Consider the following 24,646-nt stretch of genomic DNA (forward strand, 5'->3'; position numbering starts at 1 on the left):
TAGCAACACCTTCCTCCTTAGCACCAGGCTGGGGTGCTGGGTCAGTGCTCACTTGGAAGGAAGAGCTCCCCCCCCCCATGAATCACCAGCAGCCTTTCCCGGAGCATTCCCTGCAGAGCTTTCAATGGTGCTCCTGCAGCAGGTGAGCCGACTCCCTGGGCTTTCCCTTGCCCGAGAGCTCAGAAAGCCCCTCTCAGGTCACTAGTAAAACCTGTGCTCTGGCAGAGAGTGACAGCTGGGGACTTTGGCCCCATGGGAAGGGGAAGGTCTCTCTAAACTCCCAAGCCCACTTGGTTCCACAAGGGGCATTTCCAGTACCTTGCTGAAGCGGTGAGAGCACGATGAGAACTGGCCGATTTCCACAGATGATTCCTCATCGTTAGTTTCCTCATCCTCAGAACCCAAATGACGGTACCTTTCAGAGCGAGCTGAAAGCAAGAAGTGATAATGCAGCCGGGACTAGTCCTCCCATGAAGGTGGGTCACTCCTCCAGGGAGCTACAAACCCAGTAACTTGGCCACACTCACTGTGTACATAAAATAATAACATCTCCCCTGCTCTCTGCCAGAGCCCCTCACTGCAGAAATAAAGGCTGACACAGGGATACCATCACTGTCACGTGGGAACTGCTGGCAAATGGCACAGGGGTAGACCTCTTGCTTACAGTACCAGAGGGCCGAGGTTTAAATCCCAGGGAAGCCCTGGCACAGAAGTGAAAGTTATTTTCTTTTGCTGATGCTAGGAAGTTTTGGAACGGATCTTAAAGCTCATGCTTCAGGGCTTATGCCAGTCTCTAGATAACAGGGATTAGGTTTCTTGCAGCTTCCTGTGAAGTGTCTGGTTCTGACCACTGTCAGACAAAATCCTGGACTAGATGGACTATGGGTCTGATATGGTCCAGCAAGTCCCATGTTCCTCAGCGTGTGAACAGACCATACTTTAAACACACCGAATTTCTAAGTAATTAGGTCACCTGTGTCACTGGCTTGCAGGAGTGGGGGAATTAACCATGCATTTTACAACCCCCAAAGTGACCCCCAGGGAGCCTCAGGTTACCGTGCACTCGGCCTTGCACTCATTTAACTCCAGCTTTAACCCCGATGCACCATTTTTTTTGTCAGCTACACGGGTGCACGAGAAAGCAATGCCTTCTGGCATGCAGGGCAGAGCAGCAGGAGCTTTCTTCTCCATACACATCGCTGAGGGCTGGGGTTTCCCAGCAGGGATGCACAGATGTTTCTTTTCCACTTCCCAAGGCAGCTGAGGGGAGCAAAGCAAGGTTCAGCCAGAAAGTCCCTCTACTGCTTGTTAGGAACCATCACCCTGGTGCCTGTTTTTAGTCTTATCTGGAGCACCAGTGTCTGTGTGCAAAATCCCACAAGTGAACCCTTCTGGCGACAGCCCTCTGCACTCAGCCTAATCTGCCAGTCCCTCCCGCTGTGCCTGGCAAGTAGCGCGTCAAGGAGGTTGTGAGCCAGGGGCATCATCAGCAAAGGGCTTATACGAGCAAACCGAAGGAGCTGGTGCACTTCAGTGCCTGAGACATGACCAGGAGAATTTCACTCCATGCAGCAGTGACTTTATCATTCGTTTCTACAGCAAAGTCACTATCAGAAATTTGCCCATAGCTTCCTGGAGAGGGTTTCTTTGTTTTGGATAATTCTACCTAGACTCACTGCTGGGACAATGGAGTCAAAAGAGGAGAAGCAAGAATTGGCCTTACTGTCAAAGTAACTGGTATCATCCTCAGCCTCCAGCTGGGGAATGAATTCAGCCTTCTGCCGCAGCAGCCCATTCCAGTCCAGGTTGTGGAAGAAGGAATGATGCTTCACCTCATGGGCGCCACCTGGTGTCCAGCACAGAATCATGTAGGTTAGAGCAGGCCTGACTTCGGGTCCCAGAGCTGTCCCCACAGCCCAGGAGGCTCTCACTTTGGAAACAAGTTTATTTGTATCTGACCCCCAGGAGAGATGGCTTGGATAGAATGGAACCAGCCTGGATTTAGGTTCCCAAAGCCAATCCCAACCAACAAGGTTCACGAGACCAAAGTCTGACCTTGGTCTCCCCAGCACATCTCTAACAACAGGACAGACTCTGCTCTCGGTTACACCAACAAAGAGAAATCCAGAGTAGTTCCTTGACATTTACAGAGTTATGTGGCAGGAACAGAGACAGGATCTGGCCTGCTGTCAAAATTATTGTTGGAGCTTTCTCATTAGCAAGGCAGAGAACAATGAGCAATGGCTAGCGCAGGAAGAGACAGCAGGACACTAAGGCCGGAAATCGCAGTGGCACAGAACTGTAGCTATGCCCGGGGCTGTATACACCAACAGAGGGGTAGCAACTGTGCGAAGCCTGCAAATGCAGGAAGGTGAAGGTGAAATGAAAGGCAAACAAAAAACTAGATGGGAACCAGAGAGAGAAGCGAGGCTCTTCAGGATAGACACACTAACATTTCAACACCTGCCGGAGCCAGGAGCACAAGCCATGGGTTATTAAGCACTGCTGTAGGTTTCCAACTGCAGGTGGCCACAGGACATCAGGAGCATGCTTTAATCCCATCAAGTACCTATCCACATCGGGTGCCAACATGCAGTCAGCACCGCCCAGATTCTCCAGGGAAGCAGACATCTGGAGAGGAGGGGAATGTTTCTACCCCAACGGCAGAATACGGTTTGTAGAAAAGAGATGCTCAAGGCTGAGATGGGCAGTACCGCATGAGAGAGCAAAGCCCATGAGCTAGTGGCTAAAGAAGAGCTCTTATAAACATGCTGGGGATACTTCTAATTGCCTAAGGAAGCCATCTCAAAGGTGAGACACATCAACTGAACAGCCAGGAGATCTCACCAGTGACCATGGCCTGTGCTGCCTGGTGGATGTAAGCTGTAAAAGTAGGGTACAGTAAGCGCATACCGGTGCCTAATCGTTCCAGCGGGCAATGCCTCAGCAACCTCGTGATCAAATCCTGAGCATCAGCAGGAAGAGCTTCATCGCCTTCAGGCCACATAATTTCATCTGAAACAAAACGGAAAATCATGAGGTGACCCCTTCCCTTGACAGCAAAAGGCCATTTGCATCAGAACAGCCAGGGCAGAAAGCGGATCATAGACACACCAACTGGAGACTTGTAACTGACCACCCCACAGATGACTTGCACTACCTCCTGGGGCCCCCCATAGCTAGTGGTCTGGGACTCCATGCAACGGGCACCCCAAGGCTGGCTGGGATAGGAGGGGGCAGGAAGCTGTAGATTCATGGCCTGTTTTTCTCACAATGAGCACCTCAGCCCTCTTGCCCTTATGGCTGTAGGGAGCATCCCACTTGGGTCGGAGTTCGCAGCGAGTTGAAGGAAGGTCATTATGACTTGGAACCTTAAGGCAAAGTACCTTTGCTAGGGAAAAAGCAACAGAGGGTCCTGTGGCACCTTTGAGACTAACGGAAGTATTGGGAGTATTATGCTCCAATACTTCTGTTAGTCTCAAAGGTGCCACAGGACCCTCTGTTGCTTTTTACAGATTCAGACTAACACGGCTACCCCTCGGATACTTTGCTAGGGAAGTTATTTTTGCACAAGAAAAATGCCAGAATAACTGCAAAGTATGTGCTAGTCACCTAACTCTGGGAAAGCTAAGACTCCCATGTTCACACTCAGTGACTTTAAAGCTACATCACAGCCATCTCTCTGATTCATTAATCATATGGCGAGGGTGCTGCAAGACCTGGGTGACGCCCAACAACCTAATCCGAAGAGTTATTGTTAAAAGAAAAATTAAGCAGCAATCAAAAGAGAAAAGTGAAATGGCAGCTGTACAAGGACAGCACTGCAAGCCACGCTTCCCCCAAAGCCTGGGAAGGAAGCGAAACCCAACCATCTACACTATGAGAACACTCATGTCTAAATCAGATGATGAAACATCCCTGTGGCCCAACCCTCATTCCAGAGCACACCATGCTAAGGAACAGCATTCTAGTGCAGGCAACAATTAGGCTGTACATTCTCCTAAGCCAGCTTCCAAAACATCCCTACTTTCTTCATCCTGTTCTGGGTAGGGAATACATTGTCCTTCCTCCATCGCCTGGAGTCAAAAGGAGGCAGGAGTAAAAAGGAATTTGGTTCATTTAGAGGATCCCAACCTCCTTGGGGCCACTGAATCAGTTCAAAAGACGACGTGCCTGGCCCAGCAAGCCAGCTGCACACTCTAACCTGCCACAAAGCCAGGGCTGCGCCAACGTCCAGTCATAATCATGAGAGAAGCCCAGGAACCCCTGCAGGCAAATGTTCATTGGTAAGCATTTGCAAAGCCCTTTGAGGACCTTGGATGGAAGAGGCTACAGAAGGGCAAAAATCTCATCTTGTTAACATGCAGATGAGCTGTGCTCTGGGGCCTATAACAGGAAGAGGTGCCTGCATGGTTCAGAGTCTCAGTGTCCCGGAAGCACTAACCCGAATACCCAAACGCCCCATAACTGGTGCTGACATAACGCAAGACAAAGAAGGGCTAGGAACACTCAGACCGAGAAAGCTCCCGGAACGAAGACGAGAGGATGGCTCAGGGTATTGACCATTGCTAGAGACCTACCGCTGATCACCTGCCCAAAGAGCTCTTCTGGGGTGTCTCCGAAGAAGGGGACGCAGCCCACGAGGAACTCATACAGGATGATGCCCATGGCCCACCAGTCGACAGGCTTCCCGTAGCCTTGTATTAAGATCACCTCTGGCGCAATGTATTCGGGAGTGCCGCACACCTGCATTCAAAGAGGTGTTGGTAATACTGGAACATGTGCTCTCCATAGCAGCCCAGGTACTGCTGCAGCGTGCCCAGAACTATGCTGTTTCCGAGATGGGGAGATATGGATACGGCATTGCCACCCTCCCCCGGGGACCAAGAGAGATTGTTTGAACCAATGGCCCCACCCACTACAGCGTGGAATCTGAGCCTACCGAGATCCTGGACATACCTGCTTGTCCATGAACTCTCGAGTGTCCTTCTCAATGTGTCCTTCATACAAGTTCGTGGTCATGTTCATCAGCCCAATCTTTGACAGGCCGAAGTCTGTTAGTTTGATGTGACCCATCGAAGTGATTAACAAACTGCAGGAGAGAAGATGCATGTGTAATCTCACTGGCTCGCTCCCTAGCAGAGCCTGGTATGAAGCAGAGAGCAGAGGCAGGGCCCCACTCCAAGAATTACATTGAAAAGGCTGGCTGCTTTCTGCTCATGACTTGGGATCACTCAGTCAGAAGCAGCTCCCATCACTCTCAGTGGGGAAAGGGGACACAAAGGAAACCCACCCGCCCACTTCCCCACTTTAGAATCTGACAACCTCTTGCCCATGCTCCTCCAACCCTGAGCCCCCTTCCTGTCCTTACTTGTCAGGCTTCAGGTCCCTGTGCACAATCCCGTAGTTGTGAAGATATTCCAGAGCGAGAACAGTCTCTGCAAAGTACATCCGGGCCATGTCGACTGGCAGAGGACCCATGTTCTTCAGTAACGTGGCACAGTCCCCTCCTACAGAAACATACAAACCCTCCATGAGCCACAGGCAACTGTGCAGCGTGCAGGACTGGGCTCAGGGCATCCTCAAGGATTTCAAGTAGCTTCTTCTTAACAGGAACGTAGGACTCCCTACATCAAATCAGATCCTGAGCTGTCAAGTCCTGGATACTGCCTCCGAGTGGCCGCAACCCAATGCTAGAAAGAGGAAAAGTATCCCTGGCCAATTGCATATGGCAGAAAAGCCTTTCTTTCTGAACCTGCGTGGCCACCCATCTGCCAGCCCCTGCTGCTCTGCTTCAGGCAGCACTCAGCTCTCCAGTTGTTGGGATGTTGCATTCGTACAAGCGGAGAACAGCAGGTCTAAGATTGAGACACATCAGAGGCCACTCCAGCAAGGAGGGTCTGCTGCAGCTCAAAGACATTGGTTACCTGGCGAATGCATGTTTGTTATGTGTTTGGATGCAGATGGACAGGAGAGGCTGGCAGAGGGAACACACCAGAGACATTAAATCACCATTCACAGAACTGCTTCAGAAAGAAGAACAGATTAACGCAGGGGAGTATTTTTAATTTACTGTATTCCAAAACAATGCCAGTGGCTAACACCACTTCGCCCTGCGCGCACGCACGCACATGATGTTTTACCAAGAGGGAAACGGAGGCAGAGAGAGGGTAACACGAGGGAGCACCTGTCTCCAAGTCGTGTGCACAGACCAAGCTTCTCTCTCAACGGGCAGCAGATGGTTTTGCAGTCTCTGCTCTGCGAAGGAAGGAGGACCCTCCATTCCTGCAGGAACAGGACAGGCACGGGGAGCAGAGGGCAACGTGACGTGTGCTCACACAGGACATCGCAGAGACATTCAGTACCGAGGGGCCTGGTGGCCATGAGGGCTAAAAGCATTCTCAGGCAGCAGCCCTCACTTTGGGGATCTTTGTTTTCCTACCCTAGGACAGCAGGTTAAGGGTTTTTTAAAAAAAAAATCCACTCTAACAACCGCAGTGTAAAGCCCCCATTCGGCCCTTGGGTGACCAGCTTGGCTCTCACCTTCCACGTATTCCATCACCATGCACAGGTGCCTTTTGGTTTCAAAGGAGCAAAACATGCTGACCACAAAGGGGTTCTCGGCAAAGGTGAGAATGTCCCTCTCCACAAACACCTGCTGGATCTGGTTCCGCAGAATGAGGTTTTGCTTGTTAATTTTCTTTATAGCAAAACGCTGCCTGGTCTCTCTGTGCCTCACCAGATACACGGCCCTAGGAGGGGAGAAAGCGATGATAGCGCCCTCCACGCTGCAGGCACTGCAGGGGTCACTACTGAGTGCACGGGGCTCCCGCAGCTGCTGTCAAGTGTATCGACCAGAACAGCTGGACTTGTTGCTTCAAAACACTTGTAAAGCATCGAGAAACCTGCATCTCCCACCACCCGGAGCAGTTCCAGTGAGAGCGAGCAGGCGCTCAGGACTCTGGCATGGGGTTTCGGGAGGTTAGCCGCTAACCTGCCAAGCACTGCTCCCCCCACATGCAAAGGGTGATATTTGACAAGTAGGTCAATTACAACGGGCATTTGCAAGCACGCTGCCAGCCGCATCCTCTTACTGAACACTGGCCTTATTTACAACCCCAGCAGCAAGGCAGGCGCCATTGTCAAACGTGGCAAGCTGCTCCTCGCCAGAAGGATTTATGTGCAGTAGCTGTAATGACACACTCAATGGAGTCGCGTTAAAGTGCCAAGACCGACACAGTAAGCAAGATACCTGGCCTGCTCTGTCCCTCTCTGCACTCACCAGCATTGTGCCTTCTTTCCAGAGGAGCTGGTCTTGCCCAGGCCAGGCCCAACGCTAAGGTGATTAGTTCACACTTAGATCGTTTGCAAAAAGAAGCCAACGGGTGGATTGCTCAGCGCAGCCCCAAGCCGGTAAGCTCCGGAGCGCCCTGCACTGAAGCAGAGGCTCTCTCTCCAACTTACCCATAGGCCCCATTGCTGATCAACTTGATGGTCTCAAAGTCACTCTCACAGGGTTTCCTCCGAGAAGCGGCAGCTGAGGCCCGGCTCTGCGTGAGACACACACAAAGGGGTGTTTGATCTTTCTGCACATCCCGGCACGGTGACTGTAAATCAGCGTATGCTTCCCCTCCACAATTCGCTAGCCCTGGGAAACGCTCCTGCCCACCCTTCCCTCCCCCTATGGTGCCCATCACACAAAGGGACGCTTTCGCTAGTCCGACCAGTACAAGCAAACCTAGACCTACACTCAAAGCAGGCTGCTAGTGCTCAGCGTCCTTAGAAGCCACCACATCAGAAATCAACTGCACTTGGCAAACACTGAACTGTCAAGGCAAAACTGCCTCAAGCACATGCCTGTTCCCCGTGTCCAGGTGCCAACAGGAGCATCCATGTACAGGAATAGGGGTGTCCATAAGACACGTACCTTCAAAAATTCACACAGTTTCAGCAACTCTCTATGGATGGACAATTCCATCTCCAGGCTCCCTGGGAATGCAGACAGCCTCCCTGGCATTGCCTTATACGGGTTGCCAAGAGTTAATTTGCTCAGTGTCAGAGAAGCTGGTTGGGAAATGCAAACACTAACTCAGGCTGGATGGCCTTACCTCCTGGGAGTCGTCATTCTCTGGGGTCCGGGTGTTCCCACTGTCAAAATGATCCAGATGAACCATTTCTGCAGAAAAACGGAAAGAGCCAGCTGTCAGGAATTCAACCGACCACACAGACACGCTGCTGCTGCTCCGGAGGGAGGAGGAACTGAAACCATCTATCCTGGATTGAGGGAACTCCACTGAGATTTGCACACTGCTCCCTTCTGGAGAAGCTTTTTGTTAGAAAATTGACCACCTTTTCCAGACATAGGTTTGACCCTGCTGCCGCAGCTAGTATCGGGCTAGCAGAAGGTGACATCTACACACGAGATGCCTCGCACAAGTTCACTGAGCAACCTGCACTGGGTGCCAACTTCACCAAAAGCCGCCGCGATGCTTTTCCTGGCCTACTCCCACTGCATTGTCTGGGTTTGCTACACACACAACCCCTCTGCAGCCAATATTCTGACTGCAGATGTAATGGGCTGCTATATACGTGGGATCGGCAAACTGGTCTGGATAAAGAAGAACACATACAAAACTTTGCCCACATCGAGCCTCTGCCATCCTCAAGTGCTTGACTAACTTCTGGTCTCTCCCGCATCCCTCTGCAAGTCCAAGCTCAGTTCCTCCTAGGGCTGGGAGCACCAAAACACCACAAGGAAGCTTGGCAGGCAGCGGGCAGCCTGACTCACAGATATCTGTCAGAATGGAAGCTTTGGGCTCTTTGAGGCCTTTACCACTAACAAAAACTAATGCCCAGAGTAGAAAGTGTCACCATCCATACCCCACTCTGTGTTCAGATGTTTCTGCAGATGCCCATTAACAACTCTGTAGGCCCAACCTTTTTGATGTCTGCCCGCCTGGAGCCCCATTCATGCAGGGAAATTCAGGGTCCTGGCATCAAGGGGTTAAACATTTATATAATTCTAACTACTCTGCACAGTCCTTTCTGCGTTCCCCCACAGGCCTTGGCTTCCCATGGATTAAGTGTTCTTGAAAGTAATCTACTGTATTTAATATGGAGCGAGCGATAATGAAGGAGAATTTGGTTCTGGCATGGAGAGACTTGGATACAGGCCTGGAATGCACATCCCACTCCACTGCCATAGTCCAAGCATGGGTGGGTTTGGAAGCTGATGCACTTTTATCCCTGCACAGACTGCTTCAGCCCTGTGCGCGAATCCCTGGACAAGCCATCTGAACCCTCGCTACCACAGCATCGAGAGAGGTACCTTTCCAACAGCAACGACTTCAAGGCTAATTCCAATCAGAATCAGCCAGAACTTGCTGAAGAAAGAGTTACCCGTTGGTCTGGGAGATCTCCTGATTGGCCTCATAAGCATCTATTCCAATGCAATGTGATGCTATCGGAACCTTAACACTTGGGCAGGTCACATCGCAGCCTGCATTCTGCATGAACCCAGATTTGGGGATGCAATGTTTATACACTTACCACAGAGCAAGATCCAGTGGGGAGAAAGCACAAATCCCATCCTGCAGCAGTCACCTGCACTGCGGGCCTGGGAGGGGGCTACTGCCTTATGCACACGTTAGGAAACATCTACACTGTCACTTCACCAGAGTTGAGGGGAAAGGGCAGCCCAGAGGATACACCAACAGCTACCTAGACCCGCCCTGCTGGCTGCATAGCGATTGCTGACAGTCGTGCCACATCTGCTTTGGTTTCGTTTCATAGTGCGGGTCCATCTCTGTCATTCTGCCCAGCAGCGAGGTGTACTGGAGCGACAAGCTCTCGGTCTGTCCATGGAGCACTTTCGGCACAGGCAGTGGCAGCACAAACGTCTCCACACCATGCTGCCACGCCACCACCCCGCTTTGCCTTAGAGGTACCACCCTCAGAAGAGCCTGTTCAGTCCTTCTTTTGGCTGAGAATGTCAGCAAGCTGCCATTAGTGTTAACTGCAGCGGTGACTTTTGGGATTTGGGCAGCTCCTAGCCTGGGAGTAGCAGAGACCTTCCAACACATGCTAGCTCTAACTGGCAACAGCCATGTGCGAGAAGCTCCCTCTCCTGTTCCTGATCCCCTGGTCACTCAGCCAGACACAGTCCAAGAGCTGTAAAACATCCCTACCCTCCAGAGGGTCCTTGGCAAGCCCCAGCTGGCTGATGATGTACCGCGGGATATCAGTTTTTATTCCTTGGCCTACTTTAGCATGTCCTTCCGCAGCTTCCAGAAGATGATAGAATTCCTCAGGATCAAACTCCTAGCCAAAGGAGAAAAATTGCAGTCAAGAAATGAGTTCTGCCTTTGTGTCCCTAAATAAAAGCACCTCCACCACCACACAGGCTGCTTCCCCAGCAGAAAGCCAGACACGACTCTGTGTCCCAGGCACCAGAGTACGCAGGGGGGAGGGTTAGCTCAGTGGTTTGAGCATTGGCCTGCTAAACCCAGGGTTGTGAGTTCAATCCTGGAAGGGGCCATTTTAGGGATCTGGGGCAAAAATTGGGGATTGGTCCTGCTTTGAGCAGGGGGTTGGACTAGATGACCTATGGAGGTCCCTTCCAACCCTGATATACTATGATATTCTTAAATGGAATTAGAGTCACTATCGTAGATTGCAATGATAGGGTTCCCTTTAGCTCTGGAGTTACGGGATGCTACCTGGGCATCAGACCTCTGCAGGAAAACCACAGCTCCCCTGATCTTGGGTTTGTGTCTGCGTTTCCAGTGTAATCCCTGGCTGAAAAATCCAGCCATGTGCCCATGGCCCAGAATTCAGGGGGCAAGCTGGCTGTATGCCTGAGCTGGCATGCCTATGTTCCTTCCGGCTGTAAACGATTCTCAGACTAGCCCTACTGAGAGAGATTTGGAAATATGCCACCGATAACTTTAGGTTTTCAAGGTGGATTAATAACCAAAGGAGAATGTGTGTTGGAGGTTAAGTGTAACGGATAAATGGTAAAGATGGACAAGAAAAGAAAAACAGATTAGACATTCCCACCTCACAAGGAAACCCAGCACCGTCCTGTACTGTAATCTTCATGGATCTAAAGATCTGAATGTCTTCATCGTCTCTCTCTGACCCCTGACCAAGTTCCCTAAGGGTGAGTCTGAAGCCCAGTGGTCGGGTTAGCGAGTACAGGCAAGCTTGTGTTAGGGTTACTCAGTTACTGCGCACGCAACAGAGGAGCTGCACTGTTTTTGAGTTGTTGGGTGCACGAATGTGGAGCAAGCTGTTTTGCAGGAAGTGATTCTTTCTAATTTACTCCATGAGTAACGAGCACTTCCCTTTCCAAATGAGGCATACCCATGACAGAGACCTGCATATGCGCACAGCCTGGCAGGCCACGCAGTACTACTTACCAAGCACTCCAGAAGGCGGGCAGGGCGGGATATTATTAGCAGCAGCTTCCTGACCAGCTGGTCAATGAACCTCACTTCCTCACTCTCTGAACGCTCCTGGGCCTACAGAGAACGAGACAAATGCCCAGGTCACCAAACAGCCAGTGTCAGTGGGGGGCCAGGGTTGGGAGGAGGGGGGATTGTGAGAACACCCAAACACTCACATCGTGGAGCATTTTCTCCAGTTTCTCCTGCAGCTCCATGAAGTAGCGTGACGTGATGAGAGCTTGTTGGGACTTGGCCAGGCAGTCTCGGGCCAGCTCAATGATCTGATGGTGGATGAACCCCAGCACGCCATCAGCAAGGGGCAGCATACTGCTTGACGAGCAGCTAGTGATGGTCCCCTGCAGGCGCTCCTCCATCTGCGCTGTGGCCTGCAGGGCACAGCAGGAGATGACTACAGTGGGACTGAGACCTTGAGCCTACATCCGGGTGTTAGCCATCAGCACAGCTGACCCAGTGCAAACTCAAGTGCGCTGCCCTGGGGCAAGCCATGACCTGCACAAGTGCAGCACATTCACACTAGGGCCATATCCTCAGCTGGAGTGAACTTGGAGCTATGGCAGTTTATACCAGCTGAAGGCTCTGGCCCTGTGGTTTGCACGGGTGCAGCTACCCCACTGCCTAAAAGCCCCAGTGCACACCCAAGCCTGGGTTCATTTAGAGAGAGAGAGAGCGCGAGTGGCCATTCCTGAACGTCCTTCTGAGAAGATTGCAGAGCAGACCCTTGTGGTCCAAACACTCCTAGCTGCAGGACAGGCCTCTCAGTATGACAGCGCATCAGAGACAGGTCATTTCCAAGTGATCTGGCACTCAGCATTACCAGCTCTTTCCCCCCATAAACCTTTAAGTAGAAACATATGAAACCAGAGGCAGGATTAAAACAAAGGGGCTTGTTGCTTTGTTTATTATCTCCCCGGGCAGGCCCGCAGCCGGGAAATTGCCAGCTGACAAAATGGAAAAGCTGCTGCTGGAAGCTACGTTAACTCTGAGCTGCTGCGCCCAGGTAATGCAGCACCTAAGCCTGGATCCCAGCTAGCACAGACCCGGAGGCTGGCACGCATCGGGCTGTGCTTTGTGACTGCAGCATGCCAGCGGCGTACAAAATAGCTGTACTAATCCTCACATTAGGGATGAGCTGGAAAGAATGTGCCTCTTACGTATGCGACTTTGAGCTGTGCCATGGCACGCTAGGACCAATGCAGCTGTACCAACAGCCGGAACGAGAATTTCCCTGCTTTTGTGATATTATGTCTCGCTATTTTAGACTGCGCTGCAACGGCACTGATATTCTTTCATTTGAAAATCTCAGCACAATATTCACGTGCTTACATGGACATTGTTTTAACCAAGAAGTGGTCTCCAGAGACTGTTACTGAGACAGTTTCATGTTGCTGCAGTAACACATGCTCCACGGTGACCAGGAGAGGACATTATGAATCTTCTGCTCTCCCCCCAATGAATTACCAGGTTTCCAGCCCCCTCATACACCGCCCCTGTAAGGTACACTTTGAGTCCCAGGACAAAGAACAGAAATGATTTTGCTGGAGACTGAATTGCTGAAAAGCCGAAGATACATTATGTTCGAATCATCTTTCTGAGCTCCGGGCAGTTACCTTCGGGAATCGTTCCTTGTAGACGTGATTCATCATAACAATCTCATTATCAAAAGCTCCACTTGTTCGTCCAGGGCTGGGGGGAAAGAACAGGTTTATCTTCAGAAAACCAAGTAATTATGGGTTTGTGCCATCTTAAATGCCTTTGGAGACGCATCACACTTTGTTTTCTATTCAACTGCCACGTTTCACAAGCCATTAAAGCACATTCACACCAAGCACTCAGCATCCTGACAGTCAGTGACTCCCCCAGGGCACCTGCACCCCCAAATACAGCTCCCCAGTGCACCTCCAGCAACACAACCCACTGCTGCCCTGAAGCTTCCCCTCGGGAACTGCTCCTCATTCCTGACTTAGAATCATAGACTATCAGGGTTGGAAGGGACCTCAGGAGGTATCTAGTCCAACCCCCTGCTCAAAGCAGGACCAATCCCTAGACAGATTTTTGCCCCAGAGCCCTAAATGGCCCCCTCAAGAATTGAACTCACAACCCTGGGTTTAGCAGGCCAATGCTCAAACCACTGAGCTATCCCTCCCCCCCTTGTGGACCATCTCCCACCACATTCCCAGTCGGCACCCCTACCTGTTAGTCTACCACAGGTCTCTCCAGGAGGAGAGACTGGCCGACAGAAGAGACTGCCTGGCAGCTGTCTGATCTGAACAATAAGCTACTCCGACCTCCAAACTCATGGCATTTATAAGCCAAGGTAGTTTTGAATCTAGGTCTCCAGAGCTAAGAGACTAATGCGTCCATTAAAGAAAGGGCTTGTCCTTTTGCTTTCTCTTTCACCCCAGTCCCAGCAAAGTATAATGCCACTGGAGAGATGCCTAGACCACAGCCACCTGTGAGCAGGCCAGCAGTGTGACAGACACCCAGGGTCTCTCAATCTGCTGCTGTAGTTGCCTTTTCACTGCTGGCAGCAAAACAACTGATTTTTGTTTTTTGCAGGGCACAGAGGGATTTTCACATGAATTGTTTTATCTTTCTTAGGCCACCAGTGAATTCAGCGGACCCTCCTTTCTCCCCTGGCCACAACGCCATCACCAGAATCTTAATCCTGTTACACAAAGCCAGTTACAGGGAGCAGCCACCAACTTGTTAACCAAGATATAACAAATGCCAAGATCAAAATCAGTTTCAACTCTCCCCCCGTTCTCATTTCAGTAACTAAGAAGTAAGCCACAGCTTAGCAAGGGACTCTTTGTATGTGCTATGTACAAGTGATGGCAGCCATATAACTAGCATTTCTTTGGTAAAACATTCATCCACTTGTAAAGCCCTTGAGATAATTAATCTAATTTTAATGAAATTTCAGGCGACAAAGCCCAGAACCAATTACAGCTCTCACCCAATAAGAACCCAGAGAAGCCTGGTTACAAATGAGGCCTCTAAACACATTCCACAATGGGAAAAAGTATTTAACTGAAATATTCCCTGTAAGGATGCAAACTTGCTGCACTTGACAACTGGAGAACAAACCAATGAATGGAAACTTGACATTCCAATGCACAGCAAGTTTATGAAGGGGCACTGTCAAATTCAGGAGGTCTTCATGTTTAGTCTATTGTAAATTGCAAAAGTTGAGGAGGAGTTGCCAGGCACTCTTGCTTGTACTTCTCTTCTGCACTCCCATGCTGGACCTTTCTTGTGAATTTCATGCAATGTGCCTATGCACAAGAAGGGAACAGACAGATGCATCTACACACAAATACACTGCATGAAATCTCTGAGAATGCTGTACACCTGCTTGCGGTTCTGGGTTTTAAAAAGCAATGGTTGTGGAGAACGGGGGGTGAGGGAAGAAAAAAGGCATTGCAAACAGATGTACACAGAGCACCTAGCTTTTATTTAATACACGTAATGCTTCTAGATCTAGTTACATAAACAGATTTTTTTAAAATCTTTCAGCGGTAAGTCTGATTCCTGGCCTCTTGACTTTGATCCCAACCTGCAGCAGGGTCTGCAAGGACAGATTTTCAGGTACGCCCTGATCTGATCTTAGGATCAGTTGAGAATTTACCTCTCAATGTCTGTAACCCACCCAAGGGTCAGCGTGAAGGCACGAGTCCCAACAGAGGGACAAAAAATAAACATAACAAGGCGCTTCAAACAAAGCTTCTGTAATCTCAGCTTCAAGAGCCTGCGTCTCAGGCATAAACAGTTTCCAGTAACAAAAGCTTGATGCTAGCAGACTTGTGTATGGCCTGTACACCAAGTCCAGAGGAGAGCCTCCCGAGAGGCCAGGGAGCACCAAAAGGATTAGTGTGAGATTTATTGCACTGTGCTTTAGAATCAAACTCCCGCCATTTTCCATTCATGGAAGTGCTGCAGGGAAAGCAGTGGCATTTCTGCAGAACAGTGTCTGTGTAGTAAAGCAGAAGAAGTACCTAGTTTCCCACCACCAGACTCTCACGGAGAGCAGAGAATCAGACTGGTACAGCCAACCTGTGTCCGGGCTAGTCCATAACTGTCCACTAGGGGGCTTCCTGCGCCTTCTTCTGAAGCAGCAAGTGCCAGCCTGCATCAGACAGAGATGGGCCTGCTCCAGTCTGGCAGTGCCTGGGACAATGAAATGCCTCCTTCACCAGCATCATTTACAGGCATCCGACACAAAATCACACACACGTACACACACACACACACACACACATATATATATTTTGGAAAACTCGGGGCAGCCAGAGGCTTTGGATACCTGAGGCTCCTGGATCGTGGCCGCAGGCAAGGGGAACGGCGTCCCTCCTCGTCTGTGACACAGTCTGTGCTGCGGAAATGCTTAGAGAGGAAATGCAGCTCATCGAGGGTGGGCTGGTACGGTAACTGGTGCAGACGCTCCTGAGAGGATGAAGACGACTGGATAGAACAACAAATGCAAGTGGTTAGGAGACAGCTAAATTCCTCCATAGGAGCAGGATGGAAACAGAGAATTCATTAGAAACAGCTGCCTCGGACCCCTTTAATAGACTGGAAATACCGACGGGCAGCCTGTGGGCCTTTTACAAACGCTCCCAAATTTGCTGCACACAAGTGTGAAAAATGGATTGCATTCACCACCTCAACCACCATGAGATCAGGCATGTCCGAGCTGCCCCAGACAGCTCTGACCTGCGACTCCTCTGCTATTCGAGCTCCCTACAGACCCTCAGTCCCAGTCTGTAGCATCCTCTTTTGTTACAGCCCTGGGCTCCCCAAACAGCTCCACAATACACCCCAACCCGGATGTGCAGCCCCCAGTATTCATTTGCAAAAAAAGAACCTGCCATCTACAAAGTGCTGCAGCTAACTCAGAAGCACACTGTAAAAATAACATCTGAACAAAACATCTGGCCATGCAGAGAAGCCCCAGAGAATGCGATGTTGAGGAATGGAGACTACAGAGCTCAGGGGAGATTTAAACCCCATGTCACATGGTGGCACTGGCCCCTTCGGAGGGAGGAGAGTCTAGAGCCTCTGATTCCCAGTTAGGCTTAAAAGAGGCACCTGGGCCTGAGGAGACAGACTGGGTGAGCCAGGTGAGGGCACTAGGGACCAGAGACTGGAGAAGGTGTCCGGGCTCATGAGGCCCTCCCGAGAAAGAGGGAGGAATGGTCAGGAAGCGGCCACCAGAGAGCCAGAGCCGGGAAGCTGAGAAGGGCTGGGAGACCAGATGGGGCTAGCCTGCTGATCTTCCCATGCCAGAGAAGGCAGGAGATGCCTGCTGGTTCTCTGGGCTGTAGAGCTGAAGCCAGAGGACCTTAGAGAGGCTGAAGCCCAGGCACAAGGCGTGGGGAGGGACACTAACACTATACCAGAGAGGAGAGCGTGGTGAGAGATGCTGAGGTTCATGGATGGACTGTGGGGACTTGTGTTGTTACAGTTTGTACACAAAGAGTTTTTGTTTGTATTAAATTAACTCTCCAAGGGCTCAAGTATCAGGGGATAGCCGTGTTAGTCTGTATCTACAAAAACAACAAGGAGTCTGGTGGCACCTTAAAGACTAACAGATTTATTTGGGCATAAGCTTTCGTGAGTAAAAACCTCACTTCTTCGGATGCATATGCATATGCATCCAAAGAAGTGAGGTTTTTACTCACGAAAGCTTATGCCCAAATAAATCTGTTAGTCTTTAAGGTGCCACCAGACTCCTTGTTGTTCCTCCCAGGGCTGTATTTATACTCAAGGAGTGTTTAGATTATTTCTGGGAACAATTGAAGGGGAAACTGAGGCAGGCACACCAGGCAGCCACTATTTCAGATTTCCCTCTCCTGTTACAGATGGCTGGATAGCTTTACCGAGACAGTGGAACTGGGGGTGTTAGTCCCATAGCCAGACGAGGGTAGCGAAGCCAGTGACCACCTTCTGCCATCAGCCCTGCAATAGGAAACACACAGATCACACAGGGAAAACTTTGTTTAAATGCAAACAAAGGAACAATGAATGTCAAAGTGCTGTGGGCAGGAACAGGCACCTCGCTCTGGCCCAGCCAGCTGCAATCCAAAGCCTCTTATGCCAGATGTATTTTGATATCACTTCTCATAAGTAATAACGACTTTGTACAATTAATGTTATGGCTGAGGGGAATGTAATGCCAGAATCCTAGAAACTAGGTTATGTCCCTGCTGCAGCAGAGGGACAAACTGGTGCACGTGTCCCTATGAACTGGTGCTGTTCTCAGTCAGTGAGCGGGTGACAACTCCGTGTGACAGCTCTATTCTGTGTTCTTTCCATGACTGCGCTTGAACAAATCCACTTAGGGAGGGGAAAACGTTAGGTTGGGATTTTTAATGAGAGTCAAATTTGGGCCCCTGGGATTTTATTCTACAGAACAGCACGATTCCTAAGGGCGTATGAAAAGTGAACACGCACAATGGACGCGCCCCCACCCCGCCCCCGCTATAAACAAGATGCCAGAAATTTAAAACCTAGAAGAGTATTTTTGCTGGGAGTGTTTTCTAGTAGACTAAGGGCTTGGGAGCCCAGCCCAGTGCTCTACATCCCTGTCACTGACTCACTGTGTAGGTCACTTCACCTCTCTGGCCTCAGCTTCCCCATCTGCCTAACCCAGCTGCCACGGAGCCACAGGCTCGGGGCTATGCCCCAGCTTTTAAACAGTCTCTTGGAGGACCCCCAAGGTCTCTCACTGTTCCTTCAGGAACGGCCACGCAGCCACACTGCCTTCGAGACTGAGCCTCTGGGCTTCAGCCATCCTGCTTCATGCTGTGACTTCTGCTCAGGGAGTCCAACTGAGAGACTCCTGCTTCGAGACTTGTACATGCCCCAGGGAGTGAGGCACTGCAGACAGATGTGCAGGACACCACACAGTGTTTTTCAAACACAGTAGGGTTAATTAGTCATCTGGAACGCGGCACTGGGAGTCCTCAGATTAGCACAGAGAAATGAAGGTGAAAATAGTTCATTCCAGCCAAGCCAGAGCAATCCACCAGCCAAACTGCAGGAAATTCCATCACAGGCTGTCTCTCTCTCGGACTCCTTAGCCAGTCCCAGGTGAGAACTGCCAGCTTCTTACAGAAGCCTGTTCTTTATCCCCTGCTGGTCACCTCCCCGTCCTTTGTCTCCAGGCAGGGCCATGCTGAGTTCACCCCCACCCCGCCCCAGAGGTTTGTTCAGTTCTTGGGGCTTCCCTTGTCCTGCTGGACCCTCTGCTGATTTGGGTCAGTTTCAACCAGTTTCTTAAGGAGCTTATTCGCTACAGCCCAGCCAGCAAGGGGACCTCATGTCCTGTGCTGTCCCCAAGAGCAGACTTGACCCTTTTCCCTTCACTGGGTCCAATACAAAGTACAGAGGGAAACTGAGGCACGCATAGGATTCATGAAAATATTACAGAAAATTCCCGCTTTATCCCAGCAACTCGCCGGGATAAGTTATGAGAATCGGCCAAGCCCCCACAGTAAGGCCTTTAGCGGTGCCAAGGGCTCTCGCATCAGGAGCCGGCTCAGCTTTGTAAGTTGCTTGCATCATCATTTTTCTGTTTTCGCATCATTAGCAGCTTGAGAATAAAGTCTCATTTGCTCCATCCTAAGTCCTTCCCATTTGGCAAACAAGGAGTTAACAGTCCCCATTTTCCCTAATGATTCTTGAAATTAAACCTGACTTCCTGGTTGTTTATTTCTGCCTATGTACACCAAGGAGGTTAATGGCATCAACCCAGCAGGGCCTGGAGAGCACTGTTCCCATCTCCACCCTGTACATGCATTGGCGATTTTTCCTGGTGACCTAGTTGTAGATTTCTGAGGAGCAGCTGTAGAATCCAGGACACTGTTTATAATCTGGTGAGAAGTTTTAAAGTGGGGCAGAATTTGGGTCTGGACTCCTGGCCAACAGCCGCGTGAGGGGAACAGAGCCGTGTCTGTTCCTGGAGCCGCAGAGAATTATGGAGCCCAGTCACAGACTGATTAAATCGGGCACTGCCACAATGGGGGTTATGCTCAGGACAAGCGAGATACAAACACACCGAGACAAGGGACACGTCAAAGTGGAGCAGGCATTACCCACTGAACACAGGCCCCCTCCATTCCGCACCTCTCTCTGGAAAGGCTTGGTTCCTTCTCGTAATTACCTGTCAGTCCGAGCAGCATGACTGCAGGGTGGTGGGAGATTATCAGCCAGGAAGAGGGAGCGAGACACAGAGGCAGAGGAAAGAGACAAACAAAAAGAAGGAAAAAAAGAACAAGACGGTAACCGAGAACCACACTCCCAGGCTTGCGGTCGTCTCCTAGGTGCACGGGTTACTGTATTCTCTCTGTTCGTGGGGAACGGTGACAGCTCTAGCAGGCATCACAGCTCATGCAGTCTCCAAAGAGCTAAGGGGGGAAATCTGCACACAGCAGAACTCTGGGGACAAATGCTTCAGCTAACCAAGTGCTTTGAAGGGACTCAGGAAAGCGGGCCTCCCCTTCCTACCCAGCTGGGGCTGTCTCTAAACACCCACCCACAACCCAAAATAAGGAGTTTTCCTCTGTTATGTTAGTTCTGGCTTGAGTCAGGTGCAAAGCAGGCAAGGTTTGTGCAGTGACTCTGCCATTGGACCAAGTCAGTCCAAGCCCTGCAAATCCCCCTGGCCCTTTTACTTCAGCCATGGGCAACTCTTGAACAAAGACAGATTATCACACTGAGCTGTGCCATGGATTAATTAAAGAACATGATGAGACGCCCAAGCACAGGCACCATGCAGACACTGCTCTCTGGAGGTGAAAGGCAGCAGCCAGCAGTTACCCACTGCACCGCCTTTTGCCATGAAAGCAATATACTATACATGAGAGCTGAGTCTTTCGCTTCTCTCTCAGTCCAACACGGTCGGCTGGTATTAACTTTCTGTGCTGGGGGAGGAGAGGGAAGAAGGAAGCAAGCCCCACTTACCTGCGAGCAAAGGGAAAGCTGACAGACGTGCTAGTGGAGAAGTTCCGGGGGCTATCCAAAGGGCTGCTCCCAGCTGCAGACAGAGAGAGAGAAATTAATGCAACCTGTGATCCAGCCCATTGGCTTGTTGTCTGGGATCTCGCCTCTGACAGCAGGGGCTACTTAAGGTTACAGTCACAAAGTAAATTGTGATGTAAAGATTTCTTATATTCCTATTGGAAAATAAACCCATTCCCTGAAGACAGGAGACATCCTGTGGGAAGGTAACTGTCCCTGTCACGACAACCGCAACTGCTACAAGGACAAAGTTAAAACATGGCCTCCCCCCACTCCTATCTTTATTTATTAACTCATGTCATGTGCAGCTGCCACTCTGCAATAGACACAACCCCCAAGTCTAACCCACACGCCCGTCCCAAGGGGCTGACACCCAGGTTACTGCTAAAATAGAGAAACCAACACTGTTGGCACACAGCATCTTCACACAGCACATGCACCACCGAGAAGGGATTTCATAATCATCTGAATAAGAAAAAAACCCCACAAGGGCAACCTGGTGTTGCCTCTCCAGTCCTTCCAACAAAGGAATCTTGCAAGGACTGAAGGTGCCAGCAAGGTACCTCAGGGCCATGCATTGCCCCTCCGAAGTAACCCGGATAAAACCATGGCAGGTGCATAGCCTGCTCCCCAGAGCTCAGACCTTCCCTACCTGTAGGCACAGAGAGCGGGGAGAGAGGCCGTGAGAGGGTTGGAGACGGCGTTCCCACCACCAAGCTTTTCCTGTTACTACTCCGGCAGCTAGAAAGGGAAAAGAGAGTGTCATTGTTGCACGGCTCCCAGATGCCAAAGCAAAGGGGGCGCGGAAGTTTATAAGGTTTTGGGATTTATAAACCATCTCAACACTCCAAGTGCTTTGCATTACAACCATAGCACCCCCAATTCATGCAGGAGAGCCCCACCGAAGCGCCAGCCCCCGAGCTCAGACCAGAGCATGACAAGCCCAGCAAAAGGGGAGAGCATGGCCTCTCAAATGCTTTTGAAGAGGGCTGGTGTGACTATATTTATTTAACAGGAAACTGGTCTCCCCCAGGTCCCACTTCCAGTTCCAGCTGGACCTAGGGAAGGATGGAGCTCACAGTCAGCCAATATCCAGCAAATAAGAATAAAAAAGAGCCAAAAGGACCTAAAAAAGAGAAAGCAAAGAAGAAACTGCCAAGTGGTTTCATGCCCATAAATGACAGTTTGATGGAAAAGCCCCTCTGGTTCCTAAATTCACCGTCGTAACCAAAACACGCAGTAAATCACTGTTGTTTATGGTCTAACTTTAAACCACTTTGTTCTGAAACCTGTGAGCCCGAACGGACTAGCATGCCCTATTGCCAGAGCTGCAGACACACCACTGGTGAAGCTGTGCCGGCTTTTGCTCCATAAAAGACAGCTACAGCATCAGTTTCCCCTTTCAGCTGCGCTTCGTGTCTGTATTCAAACACTAGGACTTTGGTGACTACCTCCCCGCCAGAGGTTCAATCTGGAGAGCCTTCTTTACACAAAGGATGCAAAAAGCAGGAGCAAGAAACCAAGGGCGCAACAGGGCCAGGAAGAAGCGGAGAATCCTTTGCTAGCTGGAAAGCTATTCAAGAATCCAATCCAAGCAAAGGAATCACTGTGTTATAACCATGGATAACCCAATCTTCTGACTTATCCCTATAGCAGCTCTTACAGCACAGAGGAGAGTCATTGCAGCCTGCAAATCCAGGAAGGCTCATCGTCTTGGAATCAGACCCATGGGCTGCGTCCCTGGGTGCTGGGTTCCCCCCGTAAGTGCCTTTTGTTGTTGTGGTTTTTCTTTTTGAGAACTTTGCCACTGTTAGCCACAGTGCTGGTCCCAGGCATGGATAAAAGAGGAGGGTTCTGCAGTTAGGTTTGCAACCCACTCAGCTAAAAAGTTACACCAAAACCTGGGGACAGTGGGTGCAGAGGACACTCAAAACCCACATCTGACAGAGCTCAGTGAAAGCCGAAAGGAAGCGGAGATCTTGAGACATGGAATCCTAATGACCAAAGCTGTAACAAGACTAGGCAGGTGGAATGTACCTACTTTGTATGGTACGGCAAAGCTGGCACAGGTTACAAGAGAAATGAGAAAATACCATCTGACCATCCTTGATGTAATAGTGGGACGATATGGGCACAGAGTGGGAAGTTGATCTCTGAAGGCGCTACAATTGTCGACTCAGGAGGAACATAGAAAAGAAGCGTAGGAATTATGCTGGACAACATAACGTGAAAATCCTGCTGGCTTGTGAAAGACAGAACAACCACCAGGTTGAAACAAGACATGTCAAGGGAACAATAATCCAAGCATATGCACCGACAAACGCACAGCAAGCAACAGTGAAAAGGATTCAGTCTACAAGCAGGTGCGGCAGTCCTGGATGTCGTGCCTAACCACAACATCAAGCTGATGACAGGCGAGATTTCCAAGCACAAAGTGGCAACAACTCTACTGGCTGGGAAGAAGTCAGGGCTCAGCAGCAGAAGGCATCCAAGCTGATAATGGCAAACGGCTCTTGAATCTCTGTGGCACAAACCCCTGTAAGAGAGGAGGCTGTCAGGGAGTCCACCAGACCATGTGACTGTCAATCAGATAGACCACGAGTGTATAACTAACAGATGGGCATCTTCTTTGAAGGATGTCAGAATCAGCAGAAGAGCAGATGTTTGCTCAGATCATTATCTTTTAGTAGCCATGTTACAACGTAGACTCAAAAAGATCACAGAGATGGGCAACAGGAGTGCTACAGCAATAGAGAAGTTCAAGGACAAAGAAACACAGATCAGATTGCACTTAGCAACCATTCCAGTGTTTTACGGGACCAGGCTGATGAAAATCTGGAAGACAGATGGTAGTCGAGATAGCAGAGGAAGTAGTGGGCCACCGAAGGAGGCAGAAGGAAGATGCATGGATTACATCTGGAATATGAGCAATGATTGACAAAGCTCTGAAGGCAAAAAAGGAACAGTGCAAGACAGGCAGAACTCTTAGAGGTGGCTGCAAGAGACAGAGACAGGGACAAAGAAATAAAGGAGAGATGCAGGCAAGAGAGAAATGTCTGGGGTCAGGAGGTTGCAGAAGCACAGAAGGGAAACTTTCAAGCATCTCTACAGAATAGTGAAAAACCTCTCAGGAAGAACCAGACCATCCCTTGTGATGCCCTTCAGGGACTCTCATGGACAGATGCTGAAAACATCTGAAGAACAAGCCAGACAACGGAAAGAACATTAAACTGTACAGAGCTGATGATTATGCACAGGTTTGAGAAATGCCAACGCTAAGTTAGAAATAGAAGCGGGACCAGTAACACCCAATGAAATTATAGCAGCCATCGAAGTCCTCAAATAGGTCTAAGCTCCCGGGACTGACAGAATTTAAGCAGAGGTACTGAAGGCAGAAGGCGATATTCTGACTGAGCAGCTAACAAAACTAACCAAACATGGGTGAAAGAACAAGTGCCACAAGACTGGAAAGATGGTATCATCGTGGCATTGCCAAAAAAGGGGGGATCTTACTCAGGGCATGAACAGGCGAGGTATTGTAAGGCTATCAATGCCAGGCAAAGTATTGGCTACCATCAGCTGAACAGAATGAAGATGACAGTGGATGCCATACTACAAGAACAGGCTGGGTTCTGTCCAGGTAGATCATGTTGTGAACAGATATTTGCTCTTCGACAGATCATTGAAAAAGCTATTGCTTGGCAAACCCATCTGAATTAACTTTAAGAAAGAGTTTGATAGTGTCCATAGAGAGACCCATGAAATATTGCTAGAAGCTATGGGATACCAGACAAGCTATCAACATAATAAGGAGTTTATATGATGGAAGCAAATATGCAGTAGGATCAGATACAGTCCTGGGTGAGTGTTTCGATATTGTGACTTAACTTAGACAAGGGTGTCTGTTATCCTCAATTTGCCTTGTACTATTGATGGACTGGGTGTTGAAGCAGACAACAACAGGCATTGTTGAAGGGGTAAAATCGTTTAGCGTAGACGAGTTGACTTTGCCAACGACACTGCTTTACAAAGCACAACGGGGAACAGAACGACTGCCCTTCCATCAGAGGTAGAACAGGAGCAAAAACTGGACTGAAAATAAATGTAGAGAAAACCAAGATTATGAAGGCAGGAAACTGGAGAACAGATGCAAAGGT

At 50.0% G+C, this 24,646-nt stretch overlaps 1 protein-coding gene across 9 annotated transcripts in view; it reads right to left on the minus strand.

Annotated features, from left to right (window-relative positions):
* Positions 1–24,646, minus strand: part of MAST3 (microtubule associated serine/threonine kinase 3) — a 71,610-nt gene that overhangs the window by 13,149 nt on the left and 33,815 nt on the right. For 6 of the 9 annotated variants that reach the window (XM_042862008.2, XM_065578609.1, XM_065578608.1 and 3 more), the window contains 18 exons: positions 21,142–21,230; positions 20,433–20,505; positions 19,633–19,653; positions 17,348–17,426; positions 15,772–15,929; positions 13,076–13,151; positions 11,624–11,833; positions 11,421–11,522; positions 10,188–10,320; positions 8,109–8,176; positions 7,465–7,550; positions 6,544–6,752; positions 5,372–5,510; positions 4,960–5,092; positions 4,581–4,746; positions 2,914–3,015; positions 1,724–1,846; positions 319–428 (listed from right to left, as the gene is read on the minus strand). In XM_042862008.2, the coding sequence (XP_042717942.1) occupies positions 319–428; positions 1,724–1,846; positions 2,914–3,015; positions 4,581–4,746; positions 4,960–5,092; positions 5,372–5,510; positions 6,544–6,752; positions 7,465–7,550; positions 8,109–8,176; positions 10,188–10,320; positions 11,421–11,522; positions 11,624–11,833; positions 13,076–13,151; positions 15,772–15,929; positions 17,348–17,426; positions 19,633–19,653; positions 20,433–20,505; positions 21,142–21,230 (2,077 nt within the window). Of the gene's footprint in view, positions 1–318; positions 429–1,723; positions 1,847–2,913; positions 3,016–4,580; positions 4,747–4,959; positions 5,093–5,371; positions 5,511–6,543; positions 6,753–7,464; positions 7,551–8,108; positions 8,177–10,187; positions 10,321–11,420; positions 11,523–11,623; positions 11,834–13,075; positions 13,152–15,771; positions 15,930–17,347; positions 17,427–19,568; positions 19,654–20,432; positions 20,506–21,141; positions 21,231–24,646 lie in introns of those variants that run through there. The other 3 variants (XM_042862011.2, XM_042862009.2, XM_065578607.1) reach the window with 3 other exon arrangements.

Source organism: Chrysemys picta, chromosome 25, assembly GCF_011386835.1.
Source record: "Chrysemys picta bellii isolate R12L10 chromosome 25, ASM1138683v2, whole genome shotgun sequence".
In the NCBI taxonomy this organism is placed as follows: domain Eukaryota; kingdom Metazoa; phylum Chordata; order Testudines; family Emydidae; genus Chrysemys; species Chrysemys picta.